The sequence below is a fragment of the Ovis canadensis genome, chromosome 2 (genome assembly GCF_042477335.2).
Source record: "Ovis canadensis isolate MfBH-ARS-UI-01 breed Bighorn chromosome 2, ARS-UI_OviCan_v2, whole genome shotgun sequence".
NCBI classification, from domain to species: Eukaryota; Metazoa; Chordata; class Mammalia; order Artiodactyla; family Bovidae; genus Ovis; species Ovis canadensis.
The window spans coordinates 36,133,808-36,155,623 of NC_091246.1; the positions used below are offsets into that span (position 1 = coordinate 36,133,808).

The 21,816-nt window shown below is 37.7% G+C and overlaps 1 protein-coding gene across 2 annotated transcripts in view; it reads left to right on the top strand.

The window, feature by feature from the left end:
• UBQLN1 (ubiquilin 1) overlaps positions 1-21,816 on the top strand; it is a 54,055-nt gene that overhangs the window by 22,680 nt on the left and 9,559 nt on the right. For both annotated transcript variants that reach the window (XM_069575838.1, XM_069575839.1), the window contains exons 2-6: positions 7,977-8,128; positions 9,780-9,895; positions 15,046-15,308; positions 15,888-16,046; positions 16,216-16,450. In XM_069575838.1, coding sequence (XP_069431939.1) covers positions 7,977-8,128; positions 9,780-9,895; positions 15,046-15,308; positions 15,888-16,046; positions 16,216-16,450 — 925 coding nt within the window. The remainder of the gene's footprint in view (positions 1-7,976; positions 8,129-9,779; positions 9,896-15,045; positions 15,309-15,887; positions 16,047-16,215; positions 16,451-21,816) is intronic.

The following is a 21,816-nucleotide window of genomic DNA, read 5'->3' on the forward strand; positions in this document are numbered from 1 at the left end:
AAAGTCACATGATGTAAAACATAGCATTTTAACCATGTTTAATGGTACAGTTCAGTGGCACTAAGTACATTCACATTGTTGGACAACTGTCACCATCATCCATCCCCCCAATTTTTCACCTTCCTAAACTGAAACTCTGTCTCCATTAAGCTCTAACTCCCCATTGCCCCTCCATGCTTCCTGGCCCCTGGCATCTAGCAGTTAATTTTCTGACTCTGATAATTGTCTGTTCTAGGTATCTTGTATAAGTGGAATCAATTATTATTTGGAGAGCAGACATCCTTGCTTTGTTACTGGTCTTAGAAGGAAAACATTCAATTGGTCACCATTATTATTCCAAAGAGTAAATATTTTGTAGATGTACTTTATCAGGTCTAAGTAGTTTCCTTTTATTCCTGATTTCCTGGGAATTTTCTTAGAAATGAATGCTTTCTAATGCTTTTTTGTTATTGATTGTTAAGATGGTGTGGATTTTCTTTTCCTTGTATCAATATGGTGAATTATATTGGTTTTTCAAATGTTGAAATTTCTATGGTAAACCTCACTTGGTCATTAAGAGTTATTCTTGTTCTATATTGCTGGATTTAACTTGGTAGTATATTATGGAGCATTTCTGTCTGTGTTCATGAGGGATATTGGTCTGTGGTTTTTCTTTTCTAGTTTTGGTATCAGGGTAATATTGCCCTCATGAAATTAATTGAAATTGTTTCCTTTTCTATTTTCAGAAGAGAGTGTATGAGTTCTAGTAGCTTGAATCTTTCAAGATACCGGTCCATCCAAGTTGTCAAACACCTTGCATGCAGAGTTTTTCTTGAGCTTTCCTGGTGGCTCAGTCATAAAGAATCTGCCTGCCTGTGCAGGAGAGTTGAGTTCCATCCTTGGATCGGGAAGATCCCTTGGAGAAGGAAATGGTTCATGGGATCGTAAAAGAGTTGGACACAATTTAGCAGCTAAACAACAATAAGGAATAAGCAATTTTCCTCATTATCCTTTTGATTGTGAGGTCTGTAGTCATTTCCTTTTCTTGTTTCTGATATTGCTAATTTATATCTTCTGGCTCTTTTTTTGGCCTTTGTATCTAGATTCTAATCAATTTTACTGATTTTTGAGAGATGTTTTTCTTATTTTTCTGTTTTTGATTTCTGCAGTTTTGGGGGGGGGTTTCATTTGTTGTTGTTCTGTTTTCTAAAGGTTGAAACTTGAGGTTGCTGATTTGTGACCTTTCTTAAATTTATGTCTTTAACACTATAAATTTTTCTAGGTCTTGCTGTAGCTGCATCTTACAAATTTTGACATTATAGCTTCATTTTTGTTCAGTTGAAAATATTTTTTTAATTGTTCTTCAAGACTTTCTTTTTGACCCATGACTTATTTGGAAGTGTTTTGTTTAATGTGGAAATGTTTCAGGTATCTCTCTGTTACCGATTTCTACTGTTATTCCATTAGTGTCAAAGAATATACTTACATGGTTTCAAACTTACAATTATCAACATTTCCAAGGTTTGTTTTAAGACCCAGTTTATGATTTTATCTTGGTTGAGTGTCCCATGTTTACTTAAAGGTTTCATTTTCATCTATAGGTTCCTCTCTGCTTTTTCCTGTTAGCAAGTTATTTGTTAAGGACACCTTTTTTGTTGTTGATTTTAGTGACTGTTTCCTTTTAGTGTAACTTACTATGTTCATTAATTGCCTGCAAATTTGGGGGAAATTTATTAGACCTAGAGCACTGTCCATCAGAACCATCTGATCACCTGGGAAGCTTGTTAAACCATAGATTTAAAAAAAAAAAAAAACAAAAACCCATAGCTTGCTGGGCCTCATCCCCAGAGTTTCTGATTTGACTGGATCCTGAGAATTTGCATTTCTATCAAATTAACCTGGTAATGGTGAAAGTTGCTCATCTGGGAGACAGCACTTTGAGAAGTATAGCTCTAGAACAGTTTCTCAATCTCGTTATTGTTGACATTTGGGGTTTTAAAATCCTCTGTTGTTGAGGCTGAGCTGTGTGTTGTAGGTTATTTAGCATCTTCCGTCTCTACCCACTAGTGGTCCTTAACCCATGTTGTGACAACCAAAAATGTCCTCAAATATTGCCAGATGCTCCCCAGGGCAGATAGAGGCCTCCACTCACTTTGGGAACCACTGCCTTGGATAACTATCTAGTGAAAACCCTTAAGTCCTTATCTCTAAGTTCTTTTGTTTTAGCCTAGTTAGATTTTCCTTGGAGACATTGTATATTATTATCTTTATGCTTGGATGTTTAAAGTCCAGACGCCACTATTCCCTTTGATAGCTGTGAGGGGAATGGGGAAAGGCTAAGCATCTAGTATGTCTCTGTTGACTTAATCTTCTTGTTTTAGTGTTGTACTCCTGTTCTCGGTGTGTCTAGTATGTTCTTTAGTCTAGAGACCCTGTTCTCCTTCCAGAGGAAAAAAAAATCCTTCCTTCTTTTTGTTGGGTTTGGGGAGGAACGATTGCTTGCTTAGCATGCAGTGAAGATGTGTCTGCTTTGTCTTTCAAATCCCCTATTTTAGTCCTTCAGCATCTGTCACCTTATACCCTGTTCTCAGCCCCTGGTGGTACCATATTGAGTCTTCTAGGAATTCTGTAGATTGTGGGGATAGATTATGGGGATTGTATTAGCTTGGTTTTCTGTATTGCCAGTTGAGGATTCAGTTCTCCTGGGTCCATTGGATGTTTAGGATCAAAACTTTGTTCTAGTCAAAACCAAGAGGTCTCAATTTCTTCTATTTTATGAGTTTCTGCCTTGAAATATTTCTTCCTCCAGATCGTATTCTGATTAAGAGACATATCTAGAATATATAAAGAATTTTTATAGCTCAGTAATAGGAAGGCAAATAACCCAGTTAAAAAATGGGCAAAGGATGTGAATAAAGTTCTCCAAAGATATAAATATAAGCACATGAAAAGATGCTCAATGTCATTAGTTATCAGGGGAATGCAAATAAAAACTACAGCACATCTACTAGGGTGGCTATTAAAAACAAATTAGGTAATAAATATTGGTGACAGTGTGGAGAGATTAGAACCTTATACACTGCTGGTAGGATTGTACAGTAGTAGTAGCCATTAAATACTTAGGATAACAGTCTGATGGTTTCTCAAGTGATGAAGAATTAACAGTAATTTAATTCTGCATCTGAGTGTATACCCAAGAGAAATGCAATTATATGTCCACAGAAAAACTTGTACATAAACGCTTGTTGTTGTTTAGTCACTACGTCATGTCTGACTCAGGACCCCATGGATTGTAGCCTGCCAGCCTTCTCTGTCCATGAGATTTCCCAGGCAAGAATATTGGAGTGGATTGCTGTTTTCTTTCCCCAGGGGATCTTCCCCACTCAGTTTATAGCAACATTATTCATAAGAGCCCAAAGGTGGAAACAGCCCAAGTGCCCATCAATTGATGGATAAACAAAATGTTGTATATTCATACAATAGAATGTTTAGCCATAAAAAGGGATGAAGTATTGATACATACCACAACATGAATGCACCCTTCAAACATGTTAAGTGAAATCGCCAAGTGCTAACCACTGGGCCGCCAGGGAATTCCCCAATTAATGGTTTCTTATGGTTTGGAGTGATGAGGGGATAGGGAGGTCATAACTAAAAGGTATTGGTTTCTTTTTGAGAACATGAAAATTTCAAAATTGACCATGGTGATGGTTGAATGAAATCTGTGAATATACTAAAAAGCCACTGTACACCAGAAATGGGTTACTGAAGTGACTTAGCACAGAGTATAGTTAATCGGAGTTCAGTCGCCCAGTCGTGTCTGACTCTTTTTGACCCCATGAACCACAGCATGCCAGGCCTCCCTGTCCATCACCAACTCCTGGAGTCCACCCAAACCCATGTCCATTGAGTCAGTGATGCCATCCAACCATCTCATCCTCTGTTGTCCCCTTCTCCTCCTGTCTTCAGTCTTTCCCAGCATCAAGGTCTTTTCAGATGAGTCAGCTCTTCGCATGAAGTGGCCAAAGTATTGCAGTTTCAGCTTCAACATCAGTCCTTCCTTTAGGATGGACTGATCGGATCTCCTTGCGCTCCAAGGGACTCTCAAGAGTCTTCTCCAACACCACAGTTCAAAAGCATCAATTCCTCTGCACTCAGCTTTCTTTATAGTCCAACTCTCACATCCATATATAACTACTGGAAAAACCATAGCCTTGACTAGACGGACCTTTGTTGGCAAAGTAACATCTCTGCTTTTTAATATGCTGTCTAGATTGGTCATAACTTTCCTTCCAAGGAGTAAGTGTCTTTTAATTTCATGGCTGCAGTCACCATCTGCAGTGATTTTGGAGCCCAGAAAAATAAAATCAGTCACTGTTTCCCCATCTGTTTGCCATGAAGTGATGTGACAGGATGCCATGAATTTAGTTTTCTGAATGTTGAGCTTTACGCCAACTTTTTCACTCTCCTCTTTCACTTTCATCAGGAGGCTCTTTAGTTCTTCTTTACTTTCTGCCATAAGGGTGGTGTCATCTGCATATTTGAGGTTATTGATATTTCTCTCAGCAATCTTGATTCCAGCTTGTGCTTCCTCTAGCCCAGCATTTCTCATGATGTACTCTGCATGTAAGTTAAATAAGCAGGGTGACAATATACAACCTTGACGTACTCCTTTTCCTATTTGGAACCAGTCTGTTGTTCCATGTCCAGTTCTAACTGTTGCTTCCTGACCTGCATACAGGTTTCTCAAGAGGCAGGTCAGGTGGTCTGGTATTCCCATCTCTTTCAGAATTTTCCACAGTTTATTGTGATCCACACAGTCAAAGGCTTTGGCATAGTCAGTAAAACAGAAATAGATGTTTTTCTGGAACTCTCTTGCTTTTCCGATGATCAGTGGATGTTGGCAGTTTGATCTCTGGTTCCTCTACTTTTTCTAAAACCAGCTTGAAGATCTAGAAGTTCATAGTTCTTGTATTGCTGAAGCCTGGCTTGGAGAATTTTAAGCATCACTTCACTAGCGTGTGAGATGAGTGCAGTTGTGCAGCAGTTTGAGCATTCTTTGGCATTGCCTTTCTTTGGGGTTGGAATGAAACTGACCTTTTGCAGTCTTGTGGCCACTGCCGAGTTTTCCAAATTTGTTGGCATATTGAGTGCAGCACTTTCACAGCATCATCTTTCAGGATTTGAAATAACTGGAATTCCATCACCTCCACTAGCTTTGTTCTTAGTGATGCTTTCTAAGGCCCACTTGACTTCACATTCCAGGGTGTCTGGCTCTAGGTGAGTGATCACACCATTGTGATTATCTAGGTCATGAAGATCTTTTTTGTACAGTTCTGTATATTCTTGCCACCTCTTTTTTAATATCTTCTACGTCCTTTAGGTCCCTACCATTTCTGTCCTTTATTGAGCCTGTCTTTGCATGAAATGTTCCCTTGGTATCTCTGATTTTCTTGAAGAGATCTCTAGTCTTTCCCATTCTATTTTCCTCTATTTCTTTGCATTGATTGCTGAGGAAGGCTTTCTTATCTCTCCTTGCTATTCTTTGGAACTCTGCATTCAAATGGGTATATCTTTCCTTTTCTCTTTTGCTTTAATCTGAGTAGGTTGGTTCTTAAAGTCAGACCTAGATTTCAAGCTTGAAAAAGAAAAGTGAAAGTGAAGTTGCTCAGTCGTATCTGACTCTTTCCGACCCCATGGACTGTAGCCTGCTAGGCTCCTCCATCCATGGGATTCTCCAGGAAAGAATACTGGAGTGGGTTGCCCATTCCTTCTCCAGGGGATCTTTGCAACACAGGGGTCGAACCTGGGTCTCCGCACTGTAGGCAGACTCTTTAGCATCTGAGCCACCAGGGGCTCCAATTTCAAGCTTAACTTGACAGTTGATTAGCTGTCACTGTGAGAGGAGCATATTGAACCCCCCTCTGTTTCTGTATCTGAAATAGGATTAAAAGTCATCTTCAGTTACTGAGGTTTAAAGAGCTGGCCTTGTAGTAGCTACTGTTGATTAAACCACCTTAGACACCTGATGCTTGACTTTTACATACATTCTCATTCGGTTCTTGTAAAACTGTGTGCTGTGCATATTACCTTATTATTATTTCTAACAGCTGCCAGAGAGAGAAATGAAATGCTTAATAATGTGAGAATGGTTAATTCATGATTGGACTTAATCTTTTTATATAGAATATTGTGCTACTGGTGCTTTAGCAAAGATTTTCCTATTTTAAAATTGCTTATCCCATATAAAAGGGTTATATATCATATATTTTCAAAGGAAGGATAGTTCAGATGGTACAGGTCTGAAATATTTACTGCAGTATAATTTCACATTATATTTATGATTTTTAAATAAAAGTTAAGTTGAGTGTTACAACTTAGTTATGGAAAATTTCATTTATACACAAAGGTAGAATGTGATGAATTTTGGTTCAACTCTCTTTGACAGTGATTGACATATGATCTATCTTGCTTTATGTTTGTATTCCTCTACATCTCCCCTCCTACTCCTGAAAGAAAATGTTAGATATTATTTAATGTGTCTTTCCACTTATTGTGACAACCCGAAATACCCCTTATATTTCCAAAACATGGCCTTGATGATAGTGTTATTGTCTATTGAGACCCATTTCTGTAGGGCATTGTAATATGATGGGATTCTTTTAATTTCTTCACCCATCCTGAGATTTTCTGACTTCAACAGTGGAGTAAAACCTAAGTGTATAGGTGATTTTGGTGAAAGTGTGAGAAACTTAACCTAGCATAGAATAAGTAAACTTTTCTTATTTTGGTTTGGCCAGAAAGTTTGTTCTGGCTTTTCTGCAGGATATTATGGAAAAACTCAAATGAACTCAAAAGTCCAATAGTATGACACACTCTTCTGTTGTATGTTTCTGCATTTTATTCCCCTCCCTGGGAAGCCTTTCTTGAGGTTTTCTTGGCTTCTTCCTAATTACGTTTTACGAAAACTTTCTCTAACTAGCCTTTGTGTTTCCTCTGTACTTTGTGGTTTACTTGACTGCTCGCCTTTCGGGAGGAATTTTTACTTTCTGTTTCTGCATCATGTGTGTGTTCTTGTGTTCAGTTGCTCAGTTGTGTCTGACCCTTTGTGACCCTGTTGATTGTAGCCCGCCAGGCTCCTCTGTCGATGAGATTTCCCAGCAAGAATACTGCAGTGGGTTGCCATTTCCTTCTCCAGGGATCTTTGCGGACCAAGACTAACACACATCTCCTGCATTGGCAGGTGTACTTTTTACCACTGAGCTATAGGGCAAGCCTGTATCTGCATGATACTGCTTGTTAATAGATGTTGAATGAAAGAGGTGGGGAATAAAGTCAGTATAAGTGAGTGAGTGAAGTCGCTCAGTAGTGTCCGACTCCTTGTGACCCCATGGACTGTAGCCTGTCAGGCTCCTCCGTCCATGGGATTTTCCAGGCAAGAGTGCTGGAGTGGATTGCCATTTCCTTCTCCAGGGGAATCTTCCTGACCCAGGACTCGAACCCAGGTCTCCCACATTGCAGGCGGACGCTTTACCATCTGAGCCACCAGGGAAGACTCCAAAGTCAGTATAATAGGCCAATAATCAGGCCAATAATAAGAGGTTGGCTTTCTCAATATTGAAGTAGAAAGGAGCAGAATTTGAGATGGAAATCTGAGGAAAGGAATATTGTAAACTTGGTAAGAGCTATGTGTAGCTTGAACTACATTTAGTACCATTGATGTAAAATTGAATAAGGCTATGACAAAGAAGTGGATTTAGGCCTTGAATATAGGATATCTGCATCTGTAATAAAACGTTTGCATTAGAGATGAGTGAAATGGTAATACTCATTTCCCACTAAGATCAAGATACGGACACAGAAAGGATATGTCTTCATATTGTTTGAGTTATTGTAGTATCTGTAATTGGGGGCTTTTTGAAGTACTTCTTCTAGAAACTAGACTAGATTATGCTATGTAAACATCTGTAATACATATTAATTTTATTCTTACTTAGTTCAAGGAAGAAATCTCTAAACGTTTCAAATCACATACCGACCAACTTGTGTTGATATTTGCTGGAAAAATTTTAAAAGATCAAGATACTTTGAGTCAGCATGGAATTCACGATGGACTTACTGTTCACCTTGTCATCAAAACACAAAACAGGTAAGTTTTTAGAAACATTTTAGCTGTAAACCATGAATAAATGTTTATAATTCCCTTTTAAAAATAACTAGTCTTGCCGTTAAATGATTGCTGTCATTAATGTGTAAATAGATTAAAATTCATTGATTTGCTGCTGTTACCAGATGTTTTTAAAAAAGCCAGTATGATTCAGTAATGCTAATACTTAAACATTTGATATTTTAACGTGTTCATCATCATCATTATATTACTTGAATTACAGAATAAGAACATTAATGTTTTGAGCTGTGTTTTTTGGTCTCGGATTTTTGGACAAAGGTTAGAAGTGTGACTCATCTTCTTTGCAAACCACAAATTAGTAACCATATTTCATTAAATCTAAGGCACTATTCAGTTCTTAAGAGATACTTTTATTTGTGTACCAATAAGAAAAAATATAACCCATTAAGTTGGTATATTTTCCTTTCATTTAGAATTATTTTCTACTTAGTGAAAGCGCTCCTAGAGCTTCCTTAGACTTACTTGGATATGGTATTTTATCATCATTCAGATTAAGTGAGATTCAGAACTCTTAACTGGTGTCAGACGGAAAGGGTTTCTATTAAACTCCTTATTTTTTTGCTTGATATTAAGTAATAATGAGTTATTATTTGTATTGATTTTGCAGCCTTCTTTGGTCAAGTCTCTTTTTTTACTTTCAACATTTTTAGTTCTGAGTAAAACTGCTCCCTAGTCCTTAAGAACTTAGGAGATAGATTAAAAATTGCTTTTGGACTCAGAGGGAGAGGGAGAGGGTGGGATGATTTGGGAGAATGGGAATTCTAACATGTATACTATCATGTAAGAATTGAATCGCCAGTCCATGTCTGACGTACGGTGCAGCATGTTTGGGGGCTGGTGCATGGGGATGACCCAGAGAGAAGTTGTGGGGAGGGAGGTGGGAGAGGGGGTCATGTTTGGGAACGCAGGTAAGAATTAAAGATTTTAAAATTTAAAAAATAAATAAATAAATAAATTAAAAAAAATTGCTTATATAATCAGGCTCTGTGATTGTGATCAGTCATTCTTTTCTGTGAGGTGATCTATCTCCCTCTCTTAATCAATCAATATGATTGAAATGTTTATGACGTTTTTTATGTTGATGAATTTTTTATGAAATATTTACAAGTGTACTTGAGGTGGAGAAGGCAATGGCAGCCCTCTCCAGTACTCTTGCCTGGCAAATCCCATGGACGGAGGAGCCTGGTGGGCTGCAGTCCATGGGGTCGCTAAGAGTCGGATACAACTGAATGACCTCAGTTTTACTTTTCACTTTCATGCATTGGAGAAGGAAATGGCAACCCACTCCAGTGTTCCTGCCTGGAGAATCCCAGGGACGAGGAGCCTGGTGGGCTGCCGTCTATGGGGTCACACAGAGTCGGACACGACTGAAGTGACTTAGCAGCAGCAGCCGCAGTACTTGAGGGGCAATTGAAGTATAGTTTGGATTTCATGGGATTTTACTATATTTGTTTATATTTCATGTTCCTTGTGCTTAATTATCTCAGCATATATACTTTATGATAATTTGAGTTGGTTTAAAATCTTTATTTGTACCTATTGGAATTTCAGAGCTCCTTTTGAAAATAATTTGCTCAAATGTTTATATTATGGTGTAAATTATTTTTCATAGGCCTCAGGATCATTCAGCTCAACAAACAAATGCCAGTGGAACCAGTGCCACCACATCATCAGCTCCTAGTAGTAACTCCACATCTGGTTCTGCCACTAGCAACCCTTTTGGTTTAGGTAAGTATTTTTAGTCATTTTGCATAAGGATAAAAATAAGCAAATTTCCTTTTTCCCAGGATAGTTTTAAGTAAGATGACAGTTAAACATTAAGTCACTTTAGCAATGACAAAAACTTGTCTAGGTTATTTCTATAATTGTAGTTATTAAGGGGATATTTGAAGATGCAGATGTGCATGCTTAGGTTACATTAATATATAATAAGTGATCAGTAAGTGGCACATTTCTTTTTAATAATGAAAGAGATATACTGTATGTGTACCTGATTTGACCACCACATAATTGACTCTGGAAAAGATTAGCTAGTTGTTGATCATAAGCTAACCCCTTGAATAGTTTTCTCCTTTGTAAAATGAAAGGATCAGATTGCATTAGTGATTTTCTAACTGTTCTAAACTCACACAGAAAGGCCTGATGCAAGCCTGGTGGTTAAGGATCTTTTGCATCAGCCAAAACTACTTTTCTTACATTAGTTTTTACACTGAGGTTCTTAGGAAGGTTTAGTTGGGGAATGGAGTGATCTGAAGCTAACAGAAGTTGAACTAGATAGATAAATGGCTTAGTGCTTCTTTTAGTTCCTAAGTTGTATGACAAGTATAATACCTTGAAATGACATTTTATCTCATTATTGACTGAGGGACTTTTGGCAGAAACTAACACCTGTGACCAGCAATTTTTATTTTGGGTAGCCAAAACTTAGTTCTGTTATTTTACTAATACTTTGCAGTTTATTGCATTGAGTAGTTACACCTGACACACCTGTGAAGCCTTTTCTAGCACCGTGAGTTTTATTTTCACTTTCTGTATCAGAACCAGTCACTAAAGTTTTCTTTTTGTTGGTCTAATATTCACATCTTCTGAATCAGAACTGTATTCTAAAGAACTGTCATCATCTGAGACGGTAGCATGTATATCACTTGGACATTCAGAGAAAGTATCTGCGTAAAATTCAGCTATTAATTCTTCACTCAGAATTTCATGATGCGTCGTTAAAAAATTTTACGATAATAAATGTGAGTCTGTAATATACACGAGGTTGGAATAAAAACTTGACAGAGCAAAATGTGAATAATGATATCATAAGTTGTGTAATGAATCCTTATACAGTTTTCATGTATCGAGGCTCATATTTTCTTTCACTTCCAGAAAAAGTTTTTTAATAATTTATTGATACCAGTTATGTTGGAAACAACATTTAGGGCATGGCATTGATTCACATTCTCTCTCTCTCTTTTTTTAATGTTTGATTTAAACACATCTTGGGCTAAATTTGAGTTTTAGATGGAAAATTGATTAATAGGAACAATCTAGAAAGATTAGGATGAAATTATTTAGTGTATTATTGAGGTAAGTCTCTTCCCTCAATTTTTTTTTTTTTAATATTATTTATTTGGCTGTGCTGGGTCTTAGATGTGGCATGTTAACTGGTAGTTGGGACATGTGGGATCTAGTTCCCTGACCAGGGAGTGAACCTGGGGCCCCTGCTTTGGAAGCATGGAGTTTTAACCACTGGACCACTAGGGAAGTCCCTCTTCTCTCATTTTATAGGCAAAGAAATTAAAACCCGCAGAAGCCTTTAGTTAATTTGTCCCTTTGCTGCTTATTTCATTCCCATCCCCTCCTATCTTAGTTACTTTTCTGCATCAGTTACTCAGTTTACCCTGTCTATTTGGCTTTTTTTTTTGCTGTGTGTTTTCCTTAAGGTCTGTCCCATGTTTAAATGAAGAAGGCAGTGGCAGCCCACTCCAGTACTCTTGCCTGGAAAATCCCATGGATGGAGGAGCCTGGTAGGCTGCAGTCCATGGGGTCGCTAAGAGTCAGACACGACTGAGCGACTTCACTTTCACTTTTCACTTTCATGCATTGGAGAAGGAAATGGCAACCCACTCCAGTGTTCTTGCCTGGAGAATCCCAGAGACGGGAGAGCCTGGTGGCCTGCCGTCTATGGGGTCGCACAGAATCGGACATAATTGAAGCGACTTAGCAACAGTAGCAGTAGCAGCAGCATCTGCAGCATGTTTAAAAGCAACAGAATCCCACTACCACCTTTCTTTTTCTTTCTCAGCTATTTTTGGAAAAGATGTATTCTGTTTTCTGTCTGTATTTCTCTTTCACTTAAGTTTGCTGTGCTCTATTTCTTGCCCCCATCAGTTCCCTTGATAAAGTCACCATTGACCTCTTAGCTTGCCAAATTTAATGGACACTTTTTTAGATTTTTAGATACTTAGATTGAAAGTGTTTTAAAATCTAAATTGCTGTCTTCTAATGCTTATCAGTCTTTCCTTGAAATTTTTTTTCTTTAATTCTTGATATGCTTTTTCCCTGGTTAATTTTCTGACCAGTTTTTTCCTCTCTCATTTGTGGGTCTCTTCTTCCTATTCCTTTAATTAGTATTGTTCCGCCATCTGCCTTCTCTTTTTCTGTTCTTTTATTCTGTTTTCCCCAGTGACAATATCCTAACTGTAAATTGTTGACTCTCGAATCTTTACCTAAACCCACATCAATTCTGAACTCCATGCCTTGTATTCAGCTCTATGATATTACCTGATGTTACTCTTAAAGTACTTAGAGTACTTAAAGAGTACTTAGCCTGTATGTTCCTTCTTAGAAAGCAAAGAACAAAACAAATAAATAAATTCATCATCTTGTCTCAGACTACAACCTCTCTCTAGCCAAGTCTCTTGGTCCATAAACATCTTTCCTCTCCCACCCCATGTAATGATTCTATTCTGTTGCTACTTCCTTGATGTAGCTCCTCAACTTTTAAAAATGTTTATTACTCTGTCATTTCCACACTGTTACTATAAATATCTTAAGTGACTATCTTGCATTTGAAATATATCAAGATTTTGTGATGTAGCCTCTCCATTTTCATTTAACATTCTGTACAAGTTACACTAGGATAGGCTGTCCTGAGGTAATGTGTCTGCTTAGTTGCTCAGTCATATCCGACTCTTTGTGACCCCATGGCCTGTAGGCTACCAGGCTCCTTTGTCCATGGGACTTCTCCAGGCAAGAATATACTGGAGTGGGTTGCCTTTTCTTCATGACTTTTTTTTTTTTACTGAAGTATAGTTGATTTTACAGTGTGACAATCTGCTGTACCGCAAAGTGACTCAGTTATACACATATATACATTTCAAGAAAATCCTTTTGCATTATGATTTTCCACAAGATGTTCAATATAGTTTCCTCTGCTGTACATTAGGACCTTGTTTATCCATTCTAAATGTAGTAGTTTGCTCATGCTTCGTGTCAGTGGTCAGTGAGGCCTCCATCTACATAGTCCTCAGGGACTCAAACTAATGGAATTCTACTATCTTGAAGCTGCACCATTTGGAATATGGCAGAAGATAGAGCTAAAGTGTTTTAAGCTGAGCCTTATGTTCTAAACTTGGGCCAGAAGTGCCACATAACGATTTCTTACAGTCTTCTGGCCTTAACTAGTCACATGGCAGTCTGTCCAACTGCCAAAAGGAAAGGAGACTGCACAGGAGATGTTTGGTGAGCACTGTTGTCTGCTCTTTTGGTCATAGTGAATTTTTTGTGGTTTAAGAATGCATCAGTTCTCACATTGATATCTGTGCTTTTATAGATAATGTCTGTTGTGCCTAGTATTAAATCATCCTCCCAGCTCTCCCTACTTCTTGCCAACTTACTCATTTTCCAAATTTGTTAAATGGCGTTTTGTGGAAAAGTAGCCATTTTGCTTTTAATATATTATCTATTAATATATTAAGGTACTGTTAATATATTATCATGATATTCTGTGACAGTCTCTGTTGAAATACTTATTCTGCATTTATTTTGTCTTTCCTACCAGATTGAGTTCTGAGGGTATGCTTGTCTTTCTTGTCACCTTATTCCCAACATATAGCACAGTACTCAGTAAGTGAGAAATGAATGCATTTGGTTGGTTATATACAAAGTTTTATAATAAACAGTCACCCTCCTGAATCTGTTAGGTTTCTCTATGATTTAATTCCTTCAGAGAGACATCTGTTTCCATGATGGGCAGCAGCTCTGTTCCAACCAGTCATCGGTGAATTCTACTTGTTAAACTAGTCACTGGTCTTCTGGAAAGAGATTATTAGAAATATAGTCTACTGTATATTTTTCATTTCTTTTAGTGGGCATATTCTGGGATTTTTTTTCTTCCTGATACCAGCCAGTTCTCCAAACACTGCCTGGGTGGCTATCCAGTAGTTCAGTTCTGACACTAACACCTGGAGTTAGTGTTAGATCTTGCAAGTTAAAGGACTTGGTCCCCTGTGACTGCCCCTACTTCAGATACCAGTCTAGTCCCAGGCTACCTGTACTTCTGACTGACAGGTGGTAAATTGGGGGTTTCCACAACCCCTTATCAGGTTTGATGATTTACTCAGATGACTCACTGAACTCAGGAAAACACTGCACGTAAATTTACCAGTTTTTTATAAAGGATAGACCTCAGAAATAGATAAGTGAAAGAGGGAGAGAAGCGTAGGGCAAGGTATGGGTGTGGGGGGAGAGTTTAGAGCTTCTTTGCCCTCTCTGGGCATGTCACCCTCATACAATGTAAATTTGTTCACCAACTCAGAAGTTTGTGAATCTCTTTGCACAAGAGTTTCACAGAATTCCATCTCTAGATCCTATTCTAGCCCTGGAAGTTGGTGAATGGGCTGAATGTTCCAACTCTCAAAAAAATCACATGATCTTTCTGGCGACCACCACATTCTGAGGCTATCTGGGGGCCCCATCCTAAGTAATATCATTAACATAAATGAGGTATGATCTAGAGGGATTTGTTACAGATAACAAAAGACATTCCCTTCTGTCAGGAAATTCTAAGGGTTTTAAGAGCTTTGTGCCTGGAACCAGGTGCAACAAACAACCAAATAATGTTTTTGTATTATACTGTGCATAGGAAATATATGTTTATTTGGTTTTATTATTTAAATATCATAGTGAACACGTTTATTACTAGTCTCAATTATAGAAATTAAACATGTACTTACGAAAGTAATAGGAAATCTAATTTTGCCTTAAGCTGAATGGTTTTCTGTTAATAGGCTATTGATTCAGTTAATATTTTTGCTTCATCTTCATATTTTAGCACAGTCATATTAATGATAAAATTTCATTTGTGTTTTTTCCCTTTATCCTCTTAGGTGGACTTGGAGGACTTGCAGGTCTGAGTAGCTTGGGTTTGAATACTACCAACTTCTCTGAACTACAGAGCCAGATGCAGCGGCAACTTATGTCCAATCCTGAAATGATGGTCCAGATCATGGAGAATCCCTTTGTCCAGAGCATGCTTTCAAATCCTGACCTGATGAGGCAGTTAATTATGGCCAATCCACAAATGCAACAGTTGATACAGAGAAATCCAGAAATTAGCCATATGCTGAATAATCCAGATATTATGAGACAAGTATGTGAATAGTTTCATTTAGTTAAGAAATTATATACTTATTTTTTATTTTCTGTATTTAAAGAGCTTGCCAAATACATAAGCTAAAAAAAATAAACCCTAATCCTTGTTCAGGAAAACACAACTGAACTTTGAATTTTGAGCTGTATTTTAAAGATTTTTTTTATAAATAGTTATTTTGCAGGTCTAAGGAACAAAGAGTCCAGTTCAAGAGATGGACATTCCTGCAGAGCACAGTGTTTCTGTCTTCATGTTATTTGAATGTTAGCTTGGTGTTTGAGGTGCTTTTCAGCAGGAACTATTCACAATCATTTTCTTTTTTAAAAAAAAATTTTAATTTTTTTAACACCAAAAACATTTTGTTTTGGAGTATAGTTAATTTACAATGTTGTGATGGTTTTAGGTGAACAGCAAAAGGACTCAGCCATACATATACGTATATCCCTTTTCCCCAATTCACAGTACTTTTCTGATTTAAGTATTGAAGATTGCTAATTCAGAGAATTAGAAAACTTAGAAAATTAGCTCTGACAGTTAATCTCAGCATCTTTTACCTCCCTCTGGAAATCTTTTTCTTAGACATTGGAACTTGCTAGAAATCCAGCAATGATGCAGGAAATGATGAGAAACCAGGACCGAGCCTTGAGCAACCTGGAAAGCATCCCAGGGGGATACAATGCTTTGCGGCGCATGTACACAGATATTCAGGAACCCATGCTGAGTGCTGCACAAGAACAGGTAATGCCACTGCTCTGTGCTTCAGGGCAAGGCTCCTGTTTTAACACAAATACATCTATGATTGAGTGTTGTTTTTGTATACAAAAATGCAGTTTTCATTAACAAAGATTTCTAATCTGTTATTTAAGACAAAAACTTGTTCTTTATTATTTTTTGTCTTTTATTACAGTTTGGTGGTAATCCATTTGCTTCATTAGTGAGCAATACATCGTCAGGTGAAGGTAGTCAGCCTTCCCGTACAGAAAATAGAGATCCATTACCCAATCCTTGGGCTCCCCAGGCTGCTCAGAGTTCATCAGGTTCCAGTGGCACCAGCAGCACAGTGGGGGGCACTAGTGGCAGTGCTGCCAGTGGTACTGCGGGGCCGAGTTCTGCTGCGCCAAGCTCGGGGCCTGGAGTAGGAGGTATGCTCGCAACAACTGATGCCTCTTCTCTCCTTATCCTGTATGCTTTTGTGTGTGTTCGAGGAACAACTTTTATGAACTACCTTTTCATGTTGTAAGATGCTTTTTTTTTTTTTCTTAAGGATGCTTTAAATATGTAATGATGAGTATTAACTTGTGTGCATTGTAGTTCAAGAGGTTACCAAAGATTTCCAGAGGCAGTTTTGTGGTTTTGTCTTCTCATAAGATGGCTTGGGAGAAGTGGATTGTCTTCTCCTTTCAACAGCTTAGGGAAAGTGAACTGTAGGGGCAGCACAGTTAGCTATTACTCAATTAGTGGGCACATTTTCCTTGGCTTTAGTCCAGTTTTGTGTTCTCTTACAGGACTCAGTGGGTATCCAGTCCTGACACCAGGGCTAAACTTAGTAGCATCAGAGCACCTGCTGGCTTTGTTTTAAAAGTTAGCTTTCTAAGTCTTAACCTCAGACCTGTGATTCAGAATCTGCCACAGTGGAGTTTAAGATGTGTGTGTGTAACAATGCTAGAGATTCTGATCTGTAAACAGGTTAGGAATTTACTTTCAGTCATTTTTTTGTAGACTAGGTTCAATAAGTGGCTATCCTTTTCAGTTATTCAGATATTTACATGCTAAGCATTAGGTCCAAAATCAGTAGCTAGAGTGATTATTTTAGTCTTAATACTTAGCATTTAAATGAGAAGAAATGAAAGCATGAGGCCCTTCCCTCAGATGAGAGTGATTGGGTATATTTTAAAAGATAACTGGGTTTTGGCAGTGAAACTGGAAAGATGAGATGCTGTATAAGGAATTAAAAAAAATTCTTTACTGAAAGTCAATAATCAGAATGGTCCCAGAAGTGTATATTCTTTTATAGAATACAGTGAGTATAATGCCGTTTTTTGATAAAATATAAAGTGAAAGTGAAAGTTGCACAGTCGTGTCTGACTGTTTGTGATCCCATCAACTGTAACTTGCTTGACTCTTCTGTTCATGGAATTCTCCAGGCAGGAATACTGGAGTGGGTTGCCATTTCCTCCTCCAGGGGATCTTCCTGATCCAAGGATCAAACCTGGGTCCCCTGCATTGTAGACAGATTCTTTACCAACTGAGCCACTAGGTAGCCCTACCTACAAATTTTTACAAAACTACCTACAAAGTAGTTTTGTAAAAATTTAAATAATGCCATTTTTAAAAATTGAGGTATTATTGACATAAAACATTATATTAGCTTCAGGTGTCAGGTGTAAAGTGAAATGATACAGTATTTGTATTGCAAAATGACTACTGGGGTAAGTCTTAGTTCAGTCACTCAGTTGTGTCCGACTCTTTGTGACCCCCATGGACTGCAGCACACCAGGCTTCCCTGTCCATCACCAGTTCCTAAAGCCTGCTCAAACTCATGTCCATCCAGTCGGTGATGCCATCCAGCCATCTCATCCTCTGTTGTCCCCTTCTTCTGCCTTCAATCTTTCCCAGCATCAGGGTCTTTTCCAGTGAGTCAGTTCTACGCATCAGGTGGCCAAAGTATTGGAGTTTCAGGTTCGGCATCAGTTCTTCCAGTGAATATTCAGGGCTGACTTCCTTTAGGATTGACTGGATGGATCTCCTTGCAGTCCAAGGCACTCAAGAGTCTTCTCCAACACCACAGTTCAAAAGCATCAGTTCTTTGGCACTCAGCTTTTTTTATAGTCCAGCTTTCACGTCCATACATGACTGCTGGAAAAACCATAGCTTTGACTAAATGGATCTTTGTTGGCAAAGTAATGTCTCTGCTTTTTAACATGCTGTCTAGGTTGGTCATAGCTTTTCTTCCAAGGAGCAAGTGTCCTTTAATTTCATGGCTGCAGTCACCATCTGCAGTGATTTTGGAGCCCTCCAAAATAAAGTCTGTCACTGTTTCCATTGTTTCCCCATCTATTTGCCATGAAGTGTTGGGAACAGATGCCATGATCTTCATTTTCTGAACGTTGAGTTTTAAGCCAACTTTTTCACTCTCCTCTTTCACTTTCATCAAGAGGTTCTTTAGTTCTTTGCTTTCTGCCATAAGGGTGGTATCATCTGTGTGTCTGAGGTTCTTGATATTCCTCCCAGCAATGTTGATTCCAGCTTGTGCTTCATCCAGCCTGGCATTTTGCATAATATACTCTGCATATAAGTTAAATAAGCAGGGTGACAGTATACAGCCTTAATGTACTCCTGTGTCCAGTTCTAACTGTTGCTTCTTGACCTGCATACAGGTCAACTTATCCAAAGTTAAGTCTAAAAATCCAAATAAACCATGTTTAAAACAAGGAAAATACTATCCTATTCTGATTTTATCAAATGCTTATTTGATTTTTACTGATAAACTTTTGAGAGAGATGCTTCCTTCACATTTTAGAGGTCTAAGAGCAGAGACAAAGGTTTAATAAGGTTTCCCAGCTGATAGACAAATTATTTTTAATTGTAGCGTGGTGTCTATAGTAACAAATTTGTCTTACAAACAAAATGGTCTTATAACTTTTTACTCAACTTTTTAATTTAATGGCTTTATATGCTATTGAAGATTTCATGTTAATATTTCCATCAAAGCAAAACAAGAAACAGAATAGTGATTGTACCATGATGGCCTAACATTATTAGCATATTTTTATACTGTTAGGACCTTTACTCAGCTATTTGAAGTTAATCACACATATACCCGAAAGGTGAAATTCTTTACTCTTCTTTTGCCCTGTAAGCACTCACGCTGGAAACTGAGGAAATTGTTTGCAAGAGTCAGCAAATTTTTCTTGCAAAGGGATAATAATACTTTAGGCTTTGCAGTCCAAGAACCAAAAGAACAAAATCAAGACTATTTTATTAAGAAGAGAAGGGAATTCCCTGGTGATCCCAGTGATTATAACTCCTTGCTTTCATTGCATAGGGCACGAGTTTGATCCCTGGTCAGAAAACTGGCCATGCGGCATAGCAAAAAAAAAAAAAAAAGTATTAGAAGACCAATCTCCACAAGTTCTGTTATTGATGGAATTAAAAATATAATAATTGGGTATAATACTATTTTTGTTGTTCAGTCACCCAGGCATGTCTGACTCTTTGAAACCCCATGGACTGCAGCACACCAAGCTTCCCTGTCCTTCACCAACTCCTCGGGTTTGCTCAAACTCAGGTCCACTGAATCGGTGGTGGATTATATTGTTTTACACATTCCCTAATCATAGGAGTGAAATTCTTTTTAGGGATAACATTTTGCGTAATTACAGTTCACAGTGTTTCCTTTCGTCAGCTGTGAATCATTTGTAAATGTTCATCTATTAATACTGATAAGTAATGAGATTTTACTCTTTTTCATTTCAATTATGTATTGATTCCAAAATATGACTATAGCATATTCATTAGTTGGAAAGCATTTGTAGGATTCTGTTAGAGTCTTCTTGGTTTTTTAACATGTCATTGCAGATTAATCAATTCCAGTTGAAGATTAGGTCATAGTGCCTCACTTAAACAGTGAAATGAATTTTAAAGTATGGAAATTTCTTTGTACTTGCACTAAGGTCCAAAAAATGCTGCTGGAACAATAATATAAGCTCAAAACTATATTTACTGCAAGTCTGTGAAAAGAGATCTTGTTAGTTATTTTAGCTTGACAGCACAAGAATGTATAAAGCAGCTTGACATTTCATTGTTTGTGATTCAAACAGTTTCACTTGTCTGAATGCACTTCACAGTATGGGTTTGACATGTAAATATTGTTTTGTTTTCTAATTTAGGGAATTCATTGAGAAACATTACCAGGTTCTAGCAAAAGACAATTTCCAAAGTCATTTAGTGTTTGATAATGGTGATTGTGTGGTTCAGAAGAATTTCAGTCTTAGCTCTGAGCTTAAAAAAAAATTGCAATAAAATGGTATCTTTTTAAAAACAAAACTAGAAAACTACTACTCTTAAGCCATCAAACTGCCATGTGCTTGGGCAAGTCAGGATATTTCTGACAAAAGTTCATGAAATTGACTATAGCTCAGTTCACAAGAGTGAAATGAAATTTATTATTGATAACTTTTATCAATTGAGTAATGTTACAGTTCAAAATATTTTCCAGAGTACCTGCTGATGAATCAGTGGATCAGCTATTGTCTAAATACCTTGTATTTTTATAAGCAGTATGTCTTTGTCCAACTAATCCTTTTAATACTTAACGTGTTTTTATCATCATGAGATGTAGCACATCTTAGCAGATTCTGCTTCAGGTTGTACCAAATGAATGTTCTCTTAACTTTGAAAATAGTTTTGCTTGTTGTTATTTCATGCAGACTATTTATAGAAGCTAATTTTAGTTACTTCCATCTTGACATTGTTGCCCCACAAAAGAACTAAGCAGTATCAGTAACATTTATCTATCTATTCATTAGGAAACAGGAATACTACTCAAAATAATTCGTGTTTTTAAATTATCAGTTAACAGCTCAATGTCCCTCACTTTTGAGAAATTGTCCTCCTTGAAAGGCGAGTAGCCTCAAACAAGTTTATTTTCCCAGCACACATTTCCCTGGGTGCTGCAGTCAAGATTTAAATAACCATACTAATTAATCATAACTAGTATGCTGTTTTCCTTGCTTGGCTAACAAGTAAACCATTTAGGAACCTAACTTTGGTTGCAGCTTTATTTTCATTTTTTATTTTTGTGAAGAAATTTGGCTCTGATGAGATAATTATATTTTATTTTTTAACTTAGTTACTTTTGGCTGTGCTGGGTCTTTGTTGCTGCACTCAGGCTTCCTCTAATTGCGACAAGTAGGGGCTACTCTCTAGTAGTGGTGCGGTGGCTTCCCTTATTGCAGAGTGTGGGCTTTAGGGTACATGATCTTCAGTAGTTGCAGCATGTGGGCTCAGCAGTTGTGGTGCAGGGGCTTAGTTGCTCTGCAGCATGCGGGGTCTTCCCAGATCAAGGATCAAACCAGTGTCCCCTGCATTGTAAGGGGACTCTTAACTATTGGACCACCAGGGAAGCCTCAGTAATTGTATTTTTTTGACTTGCTTTGCTGTGGTAGTGCTTTGTCTAACAATGTTGAAGTGTATTTTATTATTTTAGTATCATTGCATAGTAATATGTTTTGCCACCTCATTTGATAAAATAATTCATCTTCTACTGTGCCTTAAAAGGAGGCACGCATAGTCCCGGTTCTCCCCCTTTTCTTCTTGTTCTGACATAAATAGTATACACTGATAATGAGAATAGAAATAGCAGTATGCTACAGTGATTCATGGGGCATAAGGTATAACTGAGTTACTGATTAGTGGTTCACCCAACAGCTGAGTAGAGTATGATAGTGCCACATGGGCCTCTGTCCAAACTTCTCGTCTACTATAAAGAATAAATAAGGGAACATAA